This window comes from Notechis scutatus, chromosome 3 (assembly GCF_049901735.1).
Source record: "Notechis scutatus isolate UNSWTSFEM ecotype Mainland chromosome 3, rNotScu1.2, whole genome shotgun sequence".
Lineage (NCBI taxonomy): Eukaryota > Metazoa > Chordata > Lepidosauria > Squamata > Elapidae > Notechis > Notechis scutatus.
Genome location: NC_142011.1, coordinates 3,496,308 through 3,518,775, shown reverse-complemented (window position 1 = coordinate 3,518,775; position 22,468 = coordinate 3,496,308). Strand labels below are relative to the sequence as shown.

Genomic DNA, 22,468 nt, shown 5'->3' with positions numbered 1-22,468 from the left:
CCTGGTGATTGGCCCAAAGTCACCCAGTTGGCTTTCATGTCTAAGGCAGGACTAGAACTCACCGTCTCCTGGTGATTGGCCCAAAGTCACCCAGTTGGCTTTCATGCCAAAGGCGGGACTAGAACTCACTGTCTCCTGGTGATTGGCCCAAAGTCACCCAGCTTTCATTCTAAGGCGGATAGAACTGTCTCCTGGTGATTGGCCCAAAGTCACTCAGTTGTCTTTCATGCCTAAGGCGGGACTAGAACTCACTGTCTCCTGGTGATTGGCCCAAAGTCACCCAGTTAGCTGTCATGCCTAAGGCTGGACTAGAACTCACTGACTCATGCATAGTTTTCAGGAGCTTCTCCTTAATCCAACTCCTTGTCGGGGCCTACCTGCCTTTGGAAAGTCACCTGGCCTGGATAAAAAAAAAAGGTGTTGAGTTGTAATGGAGAAGAGTTTTGGTGGTGCCCAGGGAAAAGGAATGGATTGGGAATGTGGGAACCATGAACTGGGGAGGGCGGTCGGCATGTGAGGACCTCCACTCTTGAGGCCTGTGAAGCTCAACCTCCAGTCCATTCCTTCCTCTACTCAACCTTCACAAGAGCTCGTGACTCCAGAAAGCTCTGAAGAACAATAGAAAACAAGGCTCTCTTGCAAATACGCTTCGTCTGGTGGATTGCCGCCTGCCGGTCACCCCTCTTCTTTAATTCCTCTTCCCTCTTCCCTAGGTCTTTGGCACCAACGTGATGGTGACCGTGGCCAAGTCATTCGAAGCCCCCATCAAACGTGAGTAGCTAACAAGAGCCCCTCCTCCCAGGAGTGGGATTCAAAAATTTTAACAACCAGTTCTGTGGGCGTGGCTATAGCGCGTGGCTAGGGGCGTGGCCATATAACTGGGTGGGCGTGGCTTCTTTTTTCCCCTTTTATTTTTTTGCCTCCTGGGCCTCAGGGAAGCCTTTTGGGGGGATGTTTTTGCTCCAGAAGTCTTCCCTGGGGCCCAGGAAGGCAAAAACCGGAGTGCAGGGGTGGGGGCAACACCCCCACCCTACCCCTGCACGCCCCTTTTTGCCTCCTGGGTTTCAGGGAAGCCTCCTGGGCGAAGCAGTAAGACAGCGAGGGGGATCCCAGTACAGCTGATCATTGGAACAGCTGATCATTGGAACAGCTGATCATTGGAACAGCTGATCGTCGATCATCGGAACAGCTGATCGTTGGGAGGAGAAAAAAGGAAGAAATACTTTAATGTAGCATTTGCCAACCGGTGGGCCGCGAGAAAATTTTGGTGGGCTGCAGAGAAATCTCAACCCCAGAGCACACACCCCCCCCAAAGCAATTAATCCAGGCTGCATGGGAACACAAGGTTGCGCCGCCCACATGGCCCGCAAGAACCCCTCCCCGCCCACTCACTCCTTACCTGGCAAACTTTCCTGCCAAATTGCTTATTTTTCTGACCATCATCTGTTCTGCTGTGCCGGGAGATTTAGATTAGCTAGGAAGCAGGAAATGGTTGGGTTTCTTGCTTTCTAGCTAGTCTTTAGACCAGAGGTCTCATTCTCGCGGCCCGTGGGCCAATTGCGGCCCGCAGGACGATATCCTGTGGTCCCCACCGTGATATGAAAGTATAATATTAGTGTATAATATAAATATAAAGTATAATATAAAGTATAATATTATGCGGCCCAGCCTCACCCAGACTCTGCCTCCAGCGGCCCCCAGGTAAATTGTGTTTGAGACCCCTGCTTTAGACCTTCAGCTCTGCTTTTAAGCACAGCCGAACCCCCCTTAGGACTGAAGGTTCTATTATTCAGTGCAGACTCATGGCAAGCAAATGTTATGTGACAGACTGAGCTAGCCGATGGCAGACAGATAGATCTCTGAATGAATCTGTGATTCTGTGAGCAACTCAACCTGCCTGTCTGCTTTGCCTGGTTTTGGGTAAAAGTTGCTCTTTTTTTATAAAAAAAAATATCAATACTTACATAAATATTTATAATGTTTACATACAAGCCATGCCCAGCCAGTCACATGACCCCCCACAAATTAGGTCACGCCCACAGAACCGATTAGTGGTCCCTGGGATTTAGAATTATGAGTTGACGACCCCTGCTTTAAGGAGTGACTGAGCAGGGGTGAACGCAGTCAGCGATGTCGGGCATGCGTGATACGGACTGACTGGGCGGTTAGGGGAGGGGCGGATGGAGAGGGGAGGAGCCAGCCAGGGGCGCGATTTGCCGGTTCTTCGAACTGCACAGAATCAACAACCGGTTCTATAGAACCAGTCTGAACCGGTAGAATCCCACCCTATGTCCCCTTCCCAAACCTTTAAGGGCAGCTGAACCCTGATCGAAGTTGGTAGCCTCTCCCCAACGCCGCAGGTGCCTTCAAGAAAACGGGGGGTCCTCAGCCTTTCAAACACTCGCTTAGTGACTGTTCGAAGCCACAACGGCACTGAAAAGAGGGACTTCCGACCGTTTTTCACACTTAACGCCCGTTTTGCAGCATCCCCTGTGGTCACGTGATCCAAATTCAGCCGCTTGGCAACTGGCTCGTATTTATGACGGCCGCAGCTTCCCCGGAGTGAGGTGGTCCCTTTTAGCGACCTTCTGATGAGCAAAGTCAGCAGGGGAGGGGGAGCTGGATTCACTTAATGACCATGTGGTTCGCTGAACGGCGGCTGTGATTTGCATAACCGCTTCAAAACCAGGTCGTAAATAACCTTTGGGGGTTTTGGTTGGAAATTCGGGCGGTCGCTAAGGGGCTGGTCGTAAGTCAAGGCTTACCTGGTCCTATTCCCTGAAATTTTAGAGCAGGGGTCTCCAACCTTGGCCACTTTAAGGCTTGTGGACTTCAACTCCCAGAATTCCTCAGCCAGTTTTGCCTTAAAGTGGCCAAGGTTGGCTGAGGAATTCTGGGAGTTGAAGTCCACAAAGCCTTAAAGTGGCCAAGGTTGGAGACCCCTGCTCTAAAGTCTCAAGTTGGAGACCCCTGCTTGAGAAGAGAAGGGCTTTCCGTTTTCTAAGGCTGAAGACCCCTCCCAGCCCAGAACCAAATGTACTTTGATGGCTTTTGTTGAGGTAATTCCTCGTTAGGAGAATAAGCGCACACAGGGAGACGTAGTGAGAGTAATGTTGAATAACACACACACAGCACACAGCTACACTGTATAGTAAAATGTAGGTTTTTACTTCCAGTAAAACCGTTAAGCAAAGTCCAACAAACAGTCCAAGTCATACACGGTTATAGCAGTCAGTTTTCAGTTCAGGGATAATCCAATAACAAAGTCCAGGATCATAAACAGTTTAGTAACAGACTTACATCAAATCTAAGAAGAACGATGATCAGCAATAGTCAATAGGGAAATGCAGTCACAGCAACACTCAACAACAGGACAAAACAACCCAGGTTTCTGGCTCCATCTTATGGCCGTTTGAGGAACCACACCCAATTACAATTTTAGCATTCCCTTAAAGAGACAGTATTAAAATGTCTATCCTGGTTTATATATTTTCCAACCCAACTGTTAGGTGACTTACATTCCTAACAGCTTTTGTGCCTGTTTCAGGGGCTCCTCCGCCCGAAATGGGCCCGGCGTTGGGGTTTTCCCATTGGTCTTCCTCACCACCGGCATTTCTTTTCTCTCTTCTTCCCCTGCAGTGGTTTTCCCCCAGGATCTGCTGGAGAAGGGCCTGGAAGCTGACAACTTCGCCATGCTGGGCTTAGGAGACATTGTCATTCCCGGTAAGGACTGCTATAATATAAGGGTTGGGGTAAATTAATTCTTTCTTTCTTTCTTTCTTTCTTTCTTTCTTTCTTTCTTTCTTTCTTTCTCTCTTTCTCTCTCTCTCTCCTCTTTCTTCTCTCCCACATTCCTTCCTTCCCTTCCTTCCTTCCATCCTTCTTTCCCACACTTCTTTCTTTCTCTCCCACCTTCCTTCCTTCCTTTCTTTTTCTCTTTTTCTCTCCTTCCTTTCTTCCTTCTCTCCCACCTTTCTTTTTCTCTTTCTTTCTTCTTTCCTTCCTTCCTTCTCTCTCCCACACTCCTTTCTTCTTTTTCTCCTACCTTCCTTCCTTTCTTTTCTCTCTTTCCTTCCTTCTCTCCCACCTTTCTTTTCCTCTTCTTTCCTTCCTTCTTTCTCTCCCACCACACTCCTTCCTTCCTTCCTTTCTCTCCCACACTTCTTTCTTTTTTCTTTCTTTCTTCTTTCCTTCCTCCTCTCCCACATTCCTTCCTTCTTTCTCTCCTACCTTCATTTCTTTTTCTCTTTTTTTCTCTCTTTCCTTCCTTCTCTCCCACCTTCCTTCCTTCCTTCCTTCCTTCCTTCCTTCCTTCCTTCCTTCCTTCCTCCTTCCTTCCTTCCTTCCTTCTTCCTTTCTCTCCCACACTTCTTTCTTTTTCTTTCTTTCTTCTTTCCTTCCTCCTCTCCCACATTCCTTCCTTCTTTCTCTCCTACCTTCCTTTCTTTTTCTCTTTTTCTCTCTTTCCTTCCTTCTCTCCCACCTTTCTTTTTCTCTTTCTTTCTTTCTTCTTTCCTTTCTTCCTTCTCTCTCCCACCTCCTTTCTTCTTCCTCTCCTACCTTCCTTCCTTTCTTTTTCTCTCTTTCCTTCCTTCTTTCTCTCCCACCACACTCCTTCCTTCCTTCCTTCCTTCCTCTCCCACACTTCTTTCTTTTTCTTTCTTTCTTCTTTCTTTCCTCCTCTCCCACATTCCTTCCTTCTTTCTCTCCTACCTTCCTTTCTTTTTCTCTTTTTCTCTCTCTCCTTCCTTCTCTCCCACCTTCCTTCCTTCCTTTCTTCCTTCCTCCTTCCTTCCTTCCTTCTTCCTTTCTCTCCCACACTTCTTTCTTTTTCTTTCTTTCTTCTTTCCTTCCTCCTCTCCCACCTTCCTTCCTTCCTTTCTTCCTTCCTCCTTCCTTCCTTCCTTCTTCCTTTCTCTCCCACACTTCTTTCTTTTTCTTTCTTTCTTCTTTCCTTCCTCCTCTCCCACATTCCTTCCTTCTTTCTCTCCTACCTTCTTTTCTTTTTCTCTCTTTCCTTCCTTCCTTCTCTCCCACCTTTCTTTTTCTCTTTCTTTCTTCTTTCCTTCCTTCTCTCTCCCCCTCCTTCCTTCTTTCTCTCCTTTCCTTTCTTTTCTCTTTTCTCTCTTTCCTTCCTTCCTTCTCTCCCACCTTTCTTTTCTCTTTCTTTCTTCTTTCCTTCCTTCCTTCTCTCTCCCACACTCCTTCCTTCTTTCTCTCCTACCTTCCTTTCTTTTTCTCTTTTTCTCTCTTTCCTTCCTTCTCTCCCACCTTCCTTCCTTCCTTCCTTCCTTCCTTCCTTCTCCTCCTTCCTTCCTTCCTTCCTTCCTTCCTTCCTTCCTTCCTTCCTTCCTTCCCTTTCTCTCCCACACTTGTTTTTTTCTTTCTTTCTTCTTTCCTTACTCCTCTCCCACATTCCTTCCTTCCTTCTCTCCCACCTCCCTCCCTCCCTCCCTCCCTCCCTCCCTCCTTCCTTCCTTCCTTCCTCCTTCCTTCCTTCTTTCCTTCTTCCTTTCTCTCCCACACTTCTTTCTTTTTCTTTCTTTCTTCTTTCCTTCCTCCTCTCCCACATTCCTTCCTTCCTTCTCTCCCACCTTCCTTCCTTCCTTCCTTCTTCCTTCCTTCCTTCCTTCCTTCCTTCCTTCCTTCCTTCCTTCCTTCCTTCCTTCCTTCCTTCCTTCCTTCCTTCCACTTAAGAACCGCGACAGGCAAAGTCGTAAATCGAGGCAAAACTCACTTGACCGTCTAACGTTGGGCTTCATTATTTCTAAGTCAAGAAGTGTCTGCATTTTTGGTCACAAGGGGGCGCTGTGGGCCGGTGGCTAATTGGAATGAGGCTCTCCGGCTGACTGGTGGGAAAGACTTGTAAAACTGGAACTAAAAATGTTAGATTCAAGGTGACTTTGTCCCACTTCTTCTCCCTCCAGGTATCTTCATCGCTCTTCTCTTGCGCTTTGATATCAGGTAAATCCTTTGCAACAACTTATCAATTGAAAAATCTCTCTTCCCCCCCCCCCCCCCTTTCCAGCATTATATGGATAAAGAGCAGAAAAAGTTGGGTTGAGAGCAACCAGGATGATGAGGGGACTGGAGGCTAAAACATACAATGAACGGTTGCAGGAACTGGGCCTGGCTAGTCTAGGGAAGAAGAGAAGGACCAGGGGAGACAGGAGAGCATCTTCCAGTATCTGAGGGGCTGCCACAGAGAGGAGGAAGGGGTCAAGCTATTGTCCACCTGAAGGCAGGACAAGAAACAATGGATGGAAGCTAACCAAGGAGAGAAGCTAGAGTCCTGCATCCAGTTTTGATAACCACACTATAAAAAAGAGATTTGAGACTCTAGAAAGATTGCAAAGAAGAGCAACCGGGATGATTAGGGGACAGGAGGCCAAAACATACGACGAACGGTTGCAGGAACTGGGCTTGGCTAGTCTAGTGAAGAGAAGGACCAGGGGAGACAGGAGAGCAGCCTTCCAATATTTGAGGGGCTGCCACAGAGAGGAGGAAGGGGGTCAAGCTATTCTCCAAAGCGCCTGAAGGCAGGAGAAGAAGCAACGGATGGAAACTAAGCAAGGAGAGAAGCAACCTAGAACTAAGGAGATATTTCCTGGCCGTCGGAACAATTAACCAGTGGAACTGCTTGCCACCAGAAGTTGTGGGTGCTTCATCCCTGGAGGTTTTTAAGAAGAGATTGAACAGCCATTGGTGTGAAATGGCTATAGGGTCTCCTACTTGGACCAAGGGGTTAGACTAGATGACCTCCAAGGTGCCTTCTAACCTTGAAATTCTGTTAATTAATCAAAGTGGGATGGCTTACCTCCCAGAAGTTGTGGGGTGCTCCCATCACTGGGGTTTTTTTAAAGAAGAGATAGAAGAAGCATTTGTCCGAAATGGGTATAAGGCAGTGGTGGCTAACCTTTTGGGCTCCTGTGCCCAAAATGCGCACACTTGCATGCTCGCGCTCGCGTGCCAGCACCCAGAAGGCAATGCGCCCCCCCCACGCCCTACGCATGCACACGCAATCCCCACCCACCCACCCCGCTGGCCCCTTACCTGCATTGCGCCTCACAGCTGATTTTCGGCTGGTTTGAGGCTTTTCGGCCTCCCAGAGGCTTCAGGAAGGCTTTTGCAGGCTGAAAACTAGGCCCGTTTCGTGACTTCCGGTATTTCTGGAAAAACCGGAAGTGACGAAAGCGGGCCTAGTTTTCGCCTGCAGAAGCCTTCCTCAAACCTCCGGGAGGGTGAAAATGGCCTCAAACCGGCCGAAAATTAGCTGTGAGGCGCGCACATGCGCAGTGAGGTAAGTTTGCCTGCCGCTCGCATGCCGTCACAAATGGCTGTGCGTGCCACTTGTGGCACGAATGCCATCGGTTCGCCATCACGGGTATAGGATCTCCTGCTTGGACAGGGCTGGACTAGATGACCTCCAAGGTTATTCCCTGGCCCCCTTCTTGCCCTTTGGGTCTCTTTTCCTAACTCCCTCACCCCGTGGGTTTGTACTTGGGTTCTGGACTGTCTTAACCCACCTCTTTGCTTGTCATGGCAGCCTGAAGAAGAAAACCCACACGTACTTCTACACCAGTTTTGTGGCCTACATTTTTGGGCTCAGCGTGACCATCTTCATCATGCACGTCTTCAAACATGCTCAGGTGAGTTTTCTGGACCGGCTCCCCCCTTCCCCTCCCCCCACACCAGACCAGGCTGTAGGAGCTGAACAGGTGTGCAGGAACAAAATCTGGCCCTTTAAGATGTGTCCCTTTAAGACAAAGGTGGGGAATTATGATCCCTTTATGACCTGTGGACTCAACTCCCAGAATTCCTGAGGCAGCATGGCAGCATGTTTGGCTCGGGAATTCTGGGCCATAGTTGGCATGGCTGGCTGGGGAATCCTGGGAGTTGAAGTCCGCAAGTCATAAAGGGTCACAGCCAGCATGGTTGGCTGGGGAATTCTGGGACTACACTTGTGGACTTCAACTCCCAGAATTCCTGAGGCAGCATGGCAGCATGTTTGGCCGGGAATTCTGGGAGTTGGAGTCCATAAGTCATAAAGGGGCCATAGTTGGCATGGCTGGCTGGGGAATCCTGGGAGTTGAAGTCCGCAAGTCATAAAGGGGTCACAGCCAGCATGGTTGGCTGTGGAATTCTGGGACTACCACTTGTGGACTTCAACTCCCAGAATTCCTGAGGCAGCCATGCTGGCTATGGCCTCTTTATGACTTGTGGACTTCAACTCCAGAATTCCTGAGGCAGCCATGTTGGCTATGGCCTCTTATGACTTGTGGACTTCAACTCCCAGAATTCCTGAACCAGAATGGTTGGCCCAGGAAATCTGGGAGCTGAAGTCCACAGGTCATAAAGGGAGCCATAGTTCCCTGCCCGTTTTAAGACCTCTCCCTAGCCAGCCCAGCAAACTGCCTGTAAGCACTTAGAGAGGCAGTTGGGTATAGCAGGGATCCCCAACCTTTCGACGCCGCGCCCGGTTCCGCATCAGCTGGGCGCCGCGCCCGGTACCAGGCGTCAACTGGGCGCCGCCATCTTTTATGACGAAAAGGCGCTTCCGGTGACGTCACCGAGCGCTGTTTCACAAAAGATGAGCGGCGCCAGCGCCCAGTGAGCTTTTCGGGTAGAAATGGCTTTCTACCCGGAAAAGCTCACCGAGCTTAGCGATGCCGCCATCTTTTATGACGAAACAGCGCTTCCGGTGAGCTTTCTACCCGGAAAAGCTCACCAGAAGCGCTTTTTACCAAAAAGATGGCGGCGCCCAGCAACCAGCGGCCCGGTAAGGCTTGTTCTGCTGGACGGTGCACGGTCCGCGGACCCGGCGGTTGGGGACCCCTGGGGTATAGTATATGTATTCATTTGGGAAACTGAAGCAGTCTGAGGCGAATAATAACTCTTCTCACGAAGTGGAGCTTTCAGAGAGAGACGTAAAGGAGGAACAGGCCGTCATAGGACTTCCAAAGAGAAGTAGTGGAAAAGTAGGATCTGTGGTAGACTTGGGGAAGAGTGTAGGACTTCCAAAGAGAAGTAGTGAAGGAGCAGTAGTTTGGACTTCCCTGGCTGGCTGAGGCATTCTGGGAGTTGAAGTCCCCAGGTCATAAAGGGGCCATAGTTCCTCACCCCTGTGTTAAAGGGACAGGCCAACAGCATGGCTGGCTGAGGCATTCTGGGAATTGAAGTCCCCAGGTCACAAAGGGGCCATAGTTCCTCACCCCTGTGTTAAAGGGACAGGCCAACAGCATGGCTGGCTGAGGCATTCTGGGAGTTGAAGTCCCCAGGTCACAAGGGGCCATAGTTCCTCACCCCTGTGTTAAAGGGACAGGCCAACAGCATGGCTGGCTGAGGCATTCTGGGAGTTGAAGTCCCCAGGTCATAAAGGAGCCATAGTTCCTCACCCCTGTGTTAAAGGGACAGGCCAACAGCATGGCTGGCTGAGGCATTCTGGGAGTTGAAGTCCCCAGGTCACAAGGGGCCATAGTTCCTCACCCCTGTGTTAAAGGGACAGGCCAACAGCATGGCTGGCTGAGGCATTCTGGGAGTTGAAGTCCCCAGGTCACAAAGGAGCCATAGTTCCTCACCCCTGTGTTAAAGGGACAGGCCAACAGCATGGCTGGCTGAGGCATTCTGGGAGTTGAAGTCCCCAGGTCACAAAGGAGCCATAGTTCCTCACCCCTGTGTTAAAGGGACAGGCCAACAGCATGGCTGGCTGAGGCATTCTGGGAGTTGAAGTCCCCAGGTCATAAAGGAGCCATAGTTCCTCACCCCTGTGTTAAAGGGACAGGCCAACAGCATGGCTGGCTGAGGCATTCTGGGAGTTGAAGTCCCCAGGTCACAAAGGAGCCATAGTTCCTCACCCCTGTGTTAAAGGGACAGGCCAACAGCATGGCTGGCTGAGGCATTCTGGGAGTTGGTCCACCCATCTTCAAATGGCCACGGTTGAGGAGAACACCTGGGCACAGAATTTGGGGGTTCTCGAGGCACCCTGGGCTGTGACCCTGCTGCCGCCTCGCGATTACGATGGCCCCAGATTGGGGAAGGCTTCCCACCGGGGACCCCCGAGCGGGTCACGAGTAACCTCCGCTGCTGTGAGTGAGGGGTTCTAACGCCCCTCTCCTCCTGACGCTCTCTCTTGGTCTTCCTTCCTCAGCCAGCTCTCTTGTACCTGGTTCCCGCTTGCATCGGCTTCCCTCTTCTGGTGGCCCTGGCCAAAGGAGAAGTGACCGACCTCTTCAGGTGAGTCCTTGTGTGTGTGGAGGGGTAGAGGTCGTCCTCGAGTTATGACCAGTGGTGGTGTTCAGCTGGTTCACACCGGATCGGGTGAACCGGTAGCGAGAATTTGGCGTGGGTCGCCCAACCGGTAGTAAGTTCTGGCTGGCCACGCCCCCCCAACCCGGTGGCCCTCCCGCCCGATGCTCGCTCACCCCACCCACCTGACGTTCGCCTAAGGCCGCGATGGCGAACCTATGGCACGTGTGCCTCAGGTGGCACGTGGAGCCATTTGTGCCGCCACCTGAGCTGCCGGCAAACTTACTTCCCTGCGCATGCGCTGCGCCTCACAGCTGATTTTCAGCCGGTTTGAGGCCATTTTTCGCTCTTCCGGAGATTTGAGGAAGGCTTCTGCAGGCTTTGCAGGGCGAAAACTAGGGCCGTTTCGTCACTTCCTGTTTTTCCAAAAAAAATACCGGAAGTGACGAAACGGGCCTAGTTTTCAGCCTGCCGAAGCCTTCCTCAAGCCTCTGGGAGGCCGAAAAAGGCCTCAAACTGGCCGAAAATCAGCTGTGAGGCACAGTTGCAGGTCAGGGGGCAGTGGGAATGGGTGGGGAATTGTGTGCACATGCGTAGGGGGCGTGCATTGCCTTCTGGATGTTGGCACGCAAGCGCGAGTGTGCAAGCACGCGCACAATTTTTGGCACAGGAGCCCCCAAAAGGTTTAACCACCACTGGCCTAAGGTATTTCTTTTCTTTTTCCCCTCCTGACGAATCAGCTGTTCATACAATCAGGCTGTTGGCGGGGTTTTGCCCTTGCTGAGGCCCAGGAAGGCAAAAAATGGAGGGAGGGGCTCAGCCCTCCCTCCATTTTGGCCTTCCTGAGCGGCAGAGGAGCCTTAGGGGGAGCAAAACACCCCCCCAGGGGCTCTTCTGAGGCCCAGAAGGCCCAAAAATGGGGGGCTGCAAAAAGCAAAGAAAAGAAAAAGCCACACCCACCCAGACACATGGCCACACCCATCCAGCCACGCCCACAGAACCGGTAGTAAAAAAAAATTGAATCCCACCCCTGGATACGACCATCACAGACCCTGGCATTTCAGTCCTGTCAGTCCCAAGTCAAGGTAACCCCACGATTGGCCCGATTTTGCAACCTTTGACCCTGCCCGTTAACGGTCATCTATTGCATCACGGTCATCTATTGCAATGGACGTAAAGTAGGAAGGGTCGCCCACGAGACCAACCTGATTTTAATAATTTTTTAGGCAGTCGTTAAGCGAACGCAATGTTTGGGGGTGCTGAGAGGATCATTCCCCCTCCCCAGGGGTTTACAGACGTGGTGGGCTGGCTTCCCTAGCCTCATTTGTGAGTTAGGGTCTCCCCCACAGGCTCAAACCCCAGGTACAGGTATTCCTCGCCTTGCCACCGCCATTTTGAGCCCCAAATCACATGACCCCAAGAGACTGCAGCCGTCATAAATACGAACCAGTTGCCAGGTGTCTGAATTTTGACCGAGGAGGAGGAGGAGGAGGAGGAAGCGGACTCTGGGGTCCCTGGTATTCTCTTAGCTTGGTGGTTTTCTTGCAGTCATCTCATAACCCAACTAAGTAACATCATCAGGGCTAGAAGAGAGGGTTTGTAAGGAGGAGGAGGAGGTGGAGAAGACTATAGGGTCCTTAGTGTTCTCTGAGCTTGGTGGTTTTCTTGCAGACGTCTCATGACCCAACTAGGAAACATCATCAGTGCTAGAAAGGAGGGAGGTTTGCGGAAAGGAGGAGGAGGAAGACAGGAAAGGAAAGGGGAGGAGGAGGAGGAGGAGGAGGGGGAAGGGAGAGAAGTGCTATGGGGTCCTTGGTGTTCTCTGAACTTGGTAGTTTTCTTGCAGACGTTTCATGACCCAACTAGGGAACGTCATCAGCGCTAGAGTGGAGTGGGATCTGGGGGATGGAGGAGGAGGAGGAGGAGGAAGATTATGGAGTCCTTCATGCTCGCTGAGCTTGGCTGTTGGCTTGCAGGCATCTCATGACCCATTTCTAAGAGTTATGGCCTCTGTTGAGACGCGTCCACCAGAAAAGCTGTTCGGGACATTTTTGAATGTTGTTCTTTGAATGCTTGGCTTGGCTTTTGCTGAGTGTAGTTGTAAGTGACTAGTCCCACAGGTGCGGCTTCAAGCTTTACCCTGAAATTTTCCACCTTCTGCTCCAGCTGGTCTTGTTCCTCCTGGGGAATTCTGGGAGTTGAAGTCCACCTATCTTAAAAGTCTCGAAAATTGAACTAATAGAACTGGCCCGATTGAAGGACCTCCTTCAATCCTAGAAACCATAGGGAGATGTCCACCTAGTCTAGTGAAGAGAAGGACCAAGGGAGACAGGAGAGCATCTTCCAATATTTGAGGGGCTGCCACAGAGAGGAGGAAAAGGGTCAAGCTCTTTTCTAAAAGGCCAGACAAGGAACAATAGATGGAAACTGAACAAGGAGAGATTCAGCCTGGAAATAAGGAGAAATTTACAGACAGTGACGACAATTAACCAGTGTGATGGATTGCCTGCAGAAGTTGTGGGAGCTTCATCCCTGGAGGCTTTCAAGAAGAGATTGGACTGCCATCAGTCAGAAATGGTGTAGGGTCTCCTGCTTGGGCAGGGGGTTGGACTAGATGACCTACAAGATCCCTTCCAACTCTGATTATCTGTTACCTTGTTCTCACGCAACATTATAGATTTACTGTGCCATCAACTCCTGTTTATGCTGGGCTTTATCTTCCCCATCTAGTCCATACCCTGGCATTTGGGGTGGGCTTCCATTCCAGGGCTAATAACCCTTGCAACCCCGCTTAGCTTTTCTGCCCAGGTGGGACAAGCCAGGAGATATCTTGTCCCACCTTCTTCCAGCTTGGTCTGTGATTCTCTTCCCACGAGAGAAACTTTGGGGGGGGATCAGCAAGGAAAGGGAGGAGGTTAAGTTGGGACGGGGATCATGGTGGCCCTGGGTTAGCCTGACAAGACGTATCAGGATATCTCGGTTTCTCTTCTTGGTGGAAGGCTGAAATTGGTCTTCTGACTCGGGTGCAGAAGTTGTGGCTGCACCATCACCAGAGGTTTTTAAAGAAGAGATTGAATAAGTCATTCGTTCAGAATGGTGTAGGGCAGTGATGGCGAACCTTTTTGTGGTGGTGTGCCAAAAGTGCGTGCGTGCCAGCACCCACAATGCAATGTGCCCTCCACCCCCCCCCTGTGCATGTGTGCGCAACACCCCCGCCCCGTCCCCTTACCTGCACGGCACATGCGTGCACCTCCTGGCTGATTTTCAGCCTGTTTGAGGCGTTTCACCCTCCTGGAGGCTCGAGGAAGCCTCTGCAGCCTTGGGAGGCCGAAAAACGGGCCCGTTTCGCCACTTCTGGTATTTCCGGAAGGCCCGTTTTTCGGCCTCCTGAGGCTGCAGAGGCTTCCCTCGAGCCTCCGGGAGGGTGAAAACGGCCTCAAACGGGCCGAAAATCATCTGGGAGGCACACGCCCACACAAATAGCTCTGTGTGCCACCTGTGCTATAGGTTCGCCATCACGGGTGTAGGGTCTCCTGCTCAAAGGGGGGTTGGACTAAATGACCTCCAAGGGACATTCATGTCCAACCTTGGCGCCTTTTAAGTCCTGTGGACTTCCAACTCCCATTGCTGACTGGGGAATTCTGGGAATTTTAAGTCCACGAGTCTTAAAAGTGACCAAGATTGGATACTTCTAGTAGAAGGTCAAACGGGGGGGTTGGTCTAGAAGACCTCCAAGGGTCCCTATCAACTCTTCGTCATTCTGTAAGGGTCTCCTGCTGGAGGCAGGAGTTGGACTAGAAGACCTCCAAGGAACCCTTCCAACTCTTTGTCATTCTGTAAGGGTCTCCTGCTGGAGGCAGGGGTTGGACTAGAAGACCTCCAAGGGTCCCTTCCAACTCTTCATCATTCTGTAAGGGTCTCCTGCTGGAGGCAGGGGTTGGACTAGAAGACCTCCAAGGGTCCCTTCCAACTCTTCATCATTCTGTAAGGGTCTCCTGCTGGAGGCAGGGGGGTTGGACTAGAAGACCTCCAAGGGTCCCTTCCAACTCTTTGTCATTCTGTAAGGGTCTCCTGCTGGAGGCAGGGGGGTTGGACTAGAAGACCTCCAAGGGTCCCTTCCAACTCTTTGTCATTCTGTAAGGGTCTCCTGCTGGAGGCAGGGGGTTGGACTAGAAGACCTCCAAGGGTCCCTTCCAACTCTTTGTCATTCTGTAAGGGTCTCCCGCTGAAGCAGAGGATTGGACTAGGAGACCTCCAAGGGTCCCTTCCAACTCTTTGTCATTCTTTAAGGGTCTCCTGCTGGAGGCAGGGGGTTGGACTAGAAGACCTCCAAGGGTCCCTTCCAACTCTTTGTCATTCTGTAAGGGTCTCCTGCTGGAGGCAGGGGGTTGGACTAGAAGACCTCCAAGGGTCCCTTCCAACTCTTTGTCATTCTGTAAGGGTCTCCTGCTGGAGGCAGGGGGTTGGACTAGAAGACCTCCAAGGGTCCCTTCCAACTCTTTGTCATTCTGTACCAAGGTCTCCTGCTGGAGGCAGGGGTTGGACTAGAAGACCTCCAAGGGTCCCTTCCAACTCTTCATCATTCTGTAAGGGTCTCCTGCTGGAGGCAGGGGTTTAGAAGACCTCAAGGGTCCCTTCCAACTCTTCGTCATTCTGTAAGGGTCTCCTGCTGGAGGCAGGGGTTGGACTAGAAACCTCCAGGGTCCCTTCAACTCATTCTGTAAGGGTCTCCTGCTGGAGGCAGGGGTTGGACTAGAAGACCTCAAGGGTCCCTTCCAACTCTTTGTCATTCTGTAAGGGTCTCCTGCTGGAGGCAGGGGTTGGACTAGAAGACCTCCAAGGGTCCCTTCCAACTCTTGTCATTCTGTCATCTAATCACCCCACCCCAGTTTTGACACACACACCCCAAAAAAAACTCTCCGTGGGTAATGGAGCTCAAACGGGAATGTGGGCAGCTTTGCCGTCTCGTCTTCGCCTGGCCAACTCTTCCTAAGCTTCTCTTTCTCTTTTGCCCCCTCCCCACTGTGTCTCTTGTCTCCCTAACCCCCCTCCCCCTTCCTGGCCCCTTTCCCCCTTTCTCCCTCCCTCTCTCTCTCTCTCCTGCAGCTATGAGTCTTCTGCCGAAATCTTGCCCCACACCCCGCGGCTCACCCATTTCCCCAACGTCTCCGGCTCTCCGTCAAGCTTGGCCGATTCCATGCAGCAGAGCCCGGCGTGTTCCCACAGGCGCCGCCAGCAGACTGCCAGCGTCATGTAGCCCCGCCCCTTTTCCCTCCTCCCCTCCCCAAGGCAAAGGCCCTGCCCGCCTGGGAGACTCTGGCCAGGTAGGGGGGAAAAGCCGAGGACCCCACGGAGCGGGAAAGGGTCTCGGGGCGGGGGGGGCAGGCACGGAGGTTATTCTTAATCCTCACGGACAGGGCGTTCCGTGGAAGTCCTCGTTTTTACGACCGCGATTCAGCGCGGCTTTGAGCGAGAGAGTTGTGTCCTGTTTGAACGGCCCTTTCCTGCCACCGTCGTTAAGCGAATCTCGGTGTCAACTCATCAAACATTCCTATGCCTGTTTTAGTAGTTGTCATGGGGGGAAGGAAGGCAATCTGGGAGAGCCGTGCAGCAGTTTGGAAGCGAAAGTCCATTCCAACTCTTCATCTTGAAAAGACTGTAACTAAACTACCAGAGCTTTTGCCCGGGAATATATTTAATTGGAGAACGTGATTGATGACACCCAACTCCTTAAGGTGCTCAATGGGAGAATCTGGTTTATGAGACACCTGGGGGGGAGAAGGTCCCAGGGGACTGAAAATGAGGTAGGCCAGAGTTGGCTTCATGCAGGGCAAGGCCAGTAGGTCACCTCTAATGGATCCTTGGAAGCTTTTTGAAGTTTGGCTCGAGGATCATGATTTCATTAGGGCGATTGCTGGAATCTTGGCACCGGCTCTAGCACTTAATATTCAGGTAAGCAGGGATTAACCCCAGACAAATGGTCCAGTAAAAAAACACTTCTCTAATTAAGGGGCTAACGACACGTCACCAAAAGACTGTTGGGCACCAGATTCAGAAGTTAAGGGTCATCTATCATGGGAAGCCACCAGGAAAGTTGACTCAATGAACCTCAAAGTCAACTCATAAAATATTCCTATTCCTGTTTTAGTAGTTGCCATTTAAAAAAAAAAGCGGGGGGAGAGAGGAAATCCGGAAGTGCAGTGCAGCAGTTTGGAAGTGGAAATATATTCCAACTCTTCATCTTTAAAAGATTGTAACTGAACTACGAGAGGTTTTGCCCAGGAATATATTTAATTGGAGAACGTGATTGATGACATCCAGCCCGTGAAGGTGCTCAATTGGAGAATCTGGTTGATGAGACACCTGGGGAAACAGGGTCCCAGGGGCCTGGAAATGACGTAGGCCAGAGTCGGCTTCATGCAGGGCGGGGCCAGTACGTCGCCTCTAATGAATCCTTGGAAGTTTTTTGAAGTTGGGCTCAAGAATCATGATTTCATTAGGGCGATTGCTGGAATCCTGACAGCAAGCCAACTCCGGCCTATGTCATTTCCAGGCCCCTAGGACCATGTGAGTTACAGTAGTTCACTTAGTGACCGTTCAAAGTTACAATGGCACTGGAAAAAAAGCGACTTAACAACCAGGTATTTTTTCACACGATCATTGCAGCATCCCTGTGGTCCCGTGATCAAAATTCAGATGCTTGGCCAATGACTCTTTTATGACAGTTGCAGTGTCACGGGGTCACATGATTCCCCTTTAGTGATAATCCCAAATCCAATGGGAAGCCAGATTCGCTTAACAACCGTGTGACCCGCTTAACAACTGCAGCGGTTCACTTAACTGTGGCAAGAAACGTTGTAGAATGGGGCAGAACTCGTTTAACGTCTCATTCATCAACAGAAATGTAGGGCTCTGTTCGGTCCCCACTCCATGTTAGTCTGTGTGCAGCTCGACATGCAGCTAAGCCCACTTGTATCCTCCAATAAAATAGACTGTGTAGATCAGAATGCTTTATGGAAAGAACAGGATATGGGGAAATACAAAAGTATAAATATAATGATTTGAATTGAGATGATTAAAATAAAATTGAGAAAATTAAAAGAGGGGAGAAGCGATGTAGAAAATGTAAAACAGTAATAAGATATGGAATAGAGCATAAAAATGAGCATGAAATTGAATTTGTGTCTGTACGAAGAAACCCGGGATTATGCTACTTTCAAAAAATATGTTTTATTTGTATTTTTTTGTGAAAACTCAAATAAAATTTACAGAAAAAAAAAAAAGATTTCCATCAGCCATAGACTCACCCAGTTCCCGGCCAAGCTCTGCAACCTTGTTGGGAGTTGAACTGTGGAAGGGGAGGGAGGCTTAAGCGGTGGTCGCTCCCGCAGTCAGAAAACTGAATTGAATTCTGTCTCTGGTGAAGCCTTGAGTGGGCTGGTTTTCCCCAGTTCCTTCAGGGTTTGGTGCCCCAGGTGGGAGACGAATACCAGGCCTTGCTCTGGATCAGTGTTTCTCAACCACTTTAAGACAGGTGGACTTCCGCTCCCAGAATTCCCCAGCCAGCATGTTTTAAGATAGGTGGACTCCAACTCCCAGAATTCCCCAGCCAGAATGCTTTAAGATGGGTGGACTTCCACTCCCAGAATCCCCAGCCAGAATGCTTTAAGACTTCAACTCCCAGAATCCCCCAGCCAGAATGCTTTAAGACTTCAACTCCCAGAATCCCCAGCCAGAATGCTTTAAGATGGGTGGACTCCAACTCCCAGAATTCCCCAGCCAGCATGCTTTAAGATGGGTGGACTTCCACTCCCAGAATTCCCCAGCCAGCATGCTTTAAGATGGGTGGACTTCCACTCCCAGAATTCCCCGCCAGCATGCTTTAAGATGGGTGGACTCCACTCCCAGAATCCCCCAGCCAGAATGCTTTAAGACTTCCACTCCCAGAATTCCCCAGCTAGCATGCTTTAAGATGGGTGGACTCCGCTCCCAGAATTCCCTAGCCAGCATGCTTTAAGATGGGTGGACTTCCACTCCCAGAATTCCCCGCTAGCATGCTTTAAGATGGGTGGACTTCCACTCCCAGAATTCCCAGCCAGCATGCTTTAAGAGGGGTGGACTTCCACTCCCAGAATTCCCCAGCCAGCATGCTTTAAGATGGGTGGACTTCCACTCCCAGAATTCCCCCGCTAGCATGCTTTAAGATGGGTGGACTTCCACTCCCAGAATTCCCCAGCCAGCATGCTTTAAGATAAGTGGACTCCAACTCCCAGAATTCCCCAGCCAGCATGCTTTAAGATGGGTGGACTTCCACTCCCAGAATCCCCCAGCCAGCATGCTTTAAGACTGGTGGACTTCCACTCCCAGAATTCCCCAGCCAGCATGCTTTAAGAGGGTGGACTTCCACTCCCAGAATTCCCCAGCCAGCATGCTTTAAGATAAGTGGACTCCAACCCCCAGAATTCCCCAGCCAGCATGCTTTAAGATAAGTGGACTTCCACTCCCAGAATTCCCCAGCCAGAATGCTTTAAGATGGGTGGACTCCCACTCCCAGAATTCCCCAGCCAGCATGCTTTAAGATGGGTGGACTCCCACTCCCAGAATTCCCAGCCAGCATGCTTTAAGATGGGTGGACTCCACTCCCAGAATTCCCCAGCCAGCATGCTTTAAGATGGGTGGACTCCACTCCCAGAATTCCCCAGCCAGCATGCTTTAAGAGGGTGGACTTCCAACCCCAGAATTCCCCAGCCAGAATGCTTTAAGATGGGTGGACTTCCACTCCCAGAATTCCCCAGCCAGCATGCTTTAAGATGGGTGGACTCCCACTCCCAGAATTCCCCAGCCAGCATGCTTTAAGACGGGTGGACTTCCACTCCCAGAATTCCCCAGCAGCATGCTTTAAGATGGGTGGACTCCAACCCCAGAATTCCCCAGCCAGCATGCTTTAAGATGGGTGGACTCCCACTCCCAGAATTCCCCGCCAGCATGCTTTAAGATGGGTGGACTCCCACTCCCAGAATTCCCAGCCAGCATGCTTTAAGATGGGTGGACTTCCACTCCCAGAATTCCCCAGCCAGCATGCTTTAAGACAGGTGGACTTCCACTCCCAGAATTCCCCGCTAGCATGCTTTAAGATGGGTGGACTTCCACTCCCAGAATTCCCCAGCCAGCATGCTTTAAGATGGGTGGACTCCCACTCCCAGAATTCCCCAGCCAGCATGCTTTAAGATGGGTGGACTCCCACTCCCAGAATTCCCCAGCCAGCATGCTTTAAGATGGGTGGACTCCACTCCCAGAATTCCCCAGCCAGCATGCTTTAAGATGGGTGGACTCCACTCCCAGAATTCCCCAGCCAGCATGCTTTAAGATGGGTGGACTTCCACTCCCAGAATTCCCCAGCCAGCATGCTTTAAGATGGGTGGACTCCCACTCCCAGAATTCCCCAGCCAGCATGCTTTAAGATGGGTGGACTCCACTCCCAGAATTCCCCAGCCAGCATGCTTTAAGATGGGTGGACTCCCACTCCCAGAATTCCCCAGCCAGCATGCTTTAAGATGGGTGGACTCCCACTCCCAGAATTCCCCAGCCAGCATGCTTTAAGATGGGTGGACTCCACTCCCAGAATTCCCCAGCCAGCATGCTTTAAGATGGGTGGACTTCCACTCCCAGAATTCCCCGCTAGCATGCTTTAAGACGGGTGGACTTCCACTCCCAGAATTCCCCAGCTAGCATGCTTTAAGACAGGTGGACTTCCACTCCCAGAATCCCCCAGCCAGAATGCTTTAAGACTTCCACTCCCAGAATTCCCCAGCTAGCATGCTTTAAGATGGGTGGACTTCCACTCCCAGAATTCCCCAGCCAGCATGCTTTAAGATGGGTGGACTTCCACTCCCAGAATTCCCCAGCCAGCATGCTTTAAGATGGGTGGACTTCCACTCCCAGAATTCCCCAGCCAGCATGCTTTAAGATGGGTGGACTTCCACTCCCAGAATTCCCCCGCTAGCATGCTTTAAGACGGGTGGACTTCCACTCCCAGAATTCCCCAGCCATGATGCTTTAAGACAGGTGGACTTCCACTCCCAGAATTCCCCCGCTATGATGCTTTAAGACGGGTGGACTTCCACTCCCAGAATTCCCCAGCCAGCATGCTTTAAGATGGGTGGACTCCAACTCCCAGAATTCCCCAGCCAGAATGCTTTAAGAGGGGAGGACTTCCATGCCCAGAATTCCCCCGCTAGCATGCTTTAAGATGGGTGGACTTCCACTCCCAGAATCCCCAGCCAGCATGCTTTAAGATGGGTGGACTTCCACTCCCAGAATTCCCCAGCCAGCATGCGTTAAGAAGTTAAAGTCCATGCTTCCCAGTGAATTCTGGGAATTGACTGCCACCCATCTTAAAGCCTGCTGGCTGGGAATTCTGGGAGTTGAAGTCCACCCAACATAAAGGATACTGGGTGAGGGAATTCTGGGAGTTGAAGTCCACCCATCTTAAAGCATGCTGGCTGGGGAATTCTGGGAGTTGAAGTCCACCCATCTTAAAGCATGCGGGCTGGGGAATTCTGGGAGTTGAAAATGACCTCAATTGAGATTACGGTGGGGAATTCTGGGAGTTGAAGTCCAATCTCCTTAAAGCATGCTGGCTGGGGAATGCTGGGAGTTGAAAATGACCTCAATTGAGATCACGGTGGGGAATTCTGGGAGTTGAAGTCCAATCTCCTTAAAGCCTGCTGGCTGGGGAATTCTGGGAGTTGAAGTCCACCCAACATAAAGGATACTGGGTGAGGGAATTCTGGGAGTTGAAGTCCACCCATCTTAAAGCATGCTGGCTGGGGAATTCTGGGAGTTGAAGTCCACCCATCTTAAAGCATGCGGGCTGGGGAATTCTGGGAGTTGAAAATGACCTCAATTGAGATTACGGTGGGGAATTCTGGGAGTTGAAGTCCAATCTCCTTAAAGCATGCTGGCTGGGGAATGCTGGGAGTTGAAAATGACCTCAATTGAGATCACGGTGGGGAATTCTGGGAGTTGAAGTCCAATCTCCTTAAAGCCTGCTGGCTGGGGAATGCTGGGAGTTGAAAATGACCTCAATTGAGATCACGGTGGGGAATTCTGGGAGTTGAAGTCCAATCTCCTTAAAGCCTGCTGGCTGGGGAATGCTGGGAGTTGAAAATGACCTCAATTGAGATCACGGTGGGGAAGGGGTGCTATTAACTGACCCCTGTCCTGCCTTACGAGTTGACCTCACCCTTCCTTCCCTCTTGCTCCCCAGCTACGAGGAGACCACGGCCCCGAAGGAAGGAAAAGAAGACCCCAAAGAAGAAATGACAGAAACAGACCCCGAGAAGAAAGAGAACTAACGGCGAGCGACTGGCCAGGCTGGGCTTTCTCCTCCCCCACCCCTCCCATTCCCTCCGACCCCCTCCCCTATCGCAAACGGTTTTTTCATTTTTTATTTTCCAAGCCAACTGGATGGCTTCACAGCCGTACGTGGGGTGCACTTATGTCTCTGTGCGTCTGTCTGTCTGTGTCGGACTTGGGGGCAGCCCAGGGGTTTGGGGGCGATCCGTGGTTTGGATCTCAGATCTGCCTTCCTGGACCTGGAATCCCCACCCCCCAGGGGAAGAAACAGGCAGGTGTGTGTGTGTGTGTGCGCGCGTGTGGAGTTAATGGTTCCTCCCTCCCTCCCCCCCCCACCACCCCCAAAATCTTTTGACACCGGCCCACCTTCCTTTCTTCGTTGCCTTGGGGTTGGGGGAGGTAGAGGGAAGGGGGTCTTGGGTGCTGATTTTTAAATTTTGTATGGTGGATTTGCTTCTTCTCATATTAAAAGGGAGGAAAAAAAAAAAATGAAAGCCGGAAGAAGACCAGACCCGGATAATCATTGCTAACGAATTATCTTGTCAACTCATTAAAAATATTTCTCTGGTCTTCTTAAGAGTGGCCAACCGAAAGGGAGAAAGGGGGAAGCTATGCGGCAGCTTGGAAACCGAAAGCGCATTCCATAAATGTTTTCAAAGATAGTATCTGGGTGACTGGAGTTTTTGCTGTGCTAAATTCTAACTGGAGAGCATGATCGATGCCTCTGGGCTATGGAGGTGTCCCATTGGAGAATAGGAATTACGATACACCCAGGGGGGCTGGGGAAAATCCCAGGGTCAAGGGTGACAGTGAATGATGTGCCTCGGAGTCGGCTACACCCAGGCAGTGCTGGACATGTTAACTC

At 51.1% G+C, this 22,468-nt stretch overlaps 1 protein-coding gene across 2 annotated transcripts in view; it reads left to right on the top strand.

Moving 5' to 3' along the window:
* HM13 (histocompatibility minor 13) overlaps window positions 1-22,265 on the top strand; it is a 44,389-nt gene extending 22,124 nt beyond the window's left edge. The window contains exons 7-13 of one of the 2 annotated variants that reach the window (XM_087962367.1): window positions 714-771; window positions 3,640-3,723; window positions 5,928-5,964; window positions 7,547-7,649; window positions 10,148-10,233; window positions 15,352-15,569; window positions 21,515-22,265. In XM_087962367.1, the coding sequence (XP_087818493.1) occupies window positions 714-771; window positions 3,640-3,723; window positions 5,928-5,964; window positions 7,547-7,649; window positions 10,148-10,233; window positions 15,352-15,502 (519 nt within the window). In that variant the 3' untranslated portion in view covers window positions 15,503-15,569; window positions 21,515-22,265. The remainder of the gene's footprint in view (window positions 1-713; window positions 772-3,639; window positions 3,724-5,927; window positions 5,965-7,546; window positions 7,650-10,147; window positions 10,234-15,351; window positions 15,570-21,514) is intronic. The other variant, XM_087962368.1, reaches the window with a different exon arrangement.
* The last annotated feature ends 203 nt before the right edge of the window (window positions 22,266-22,468 follow it).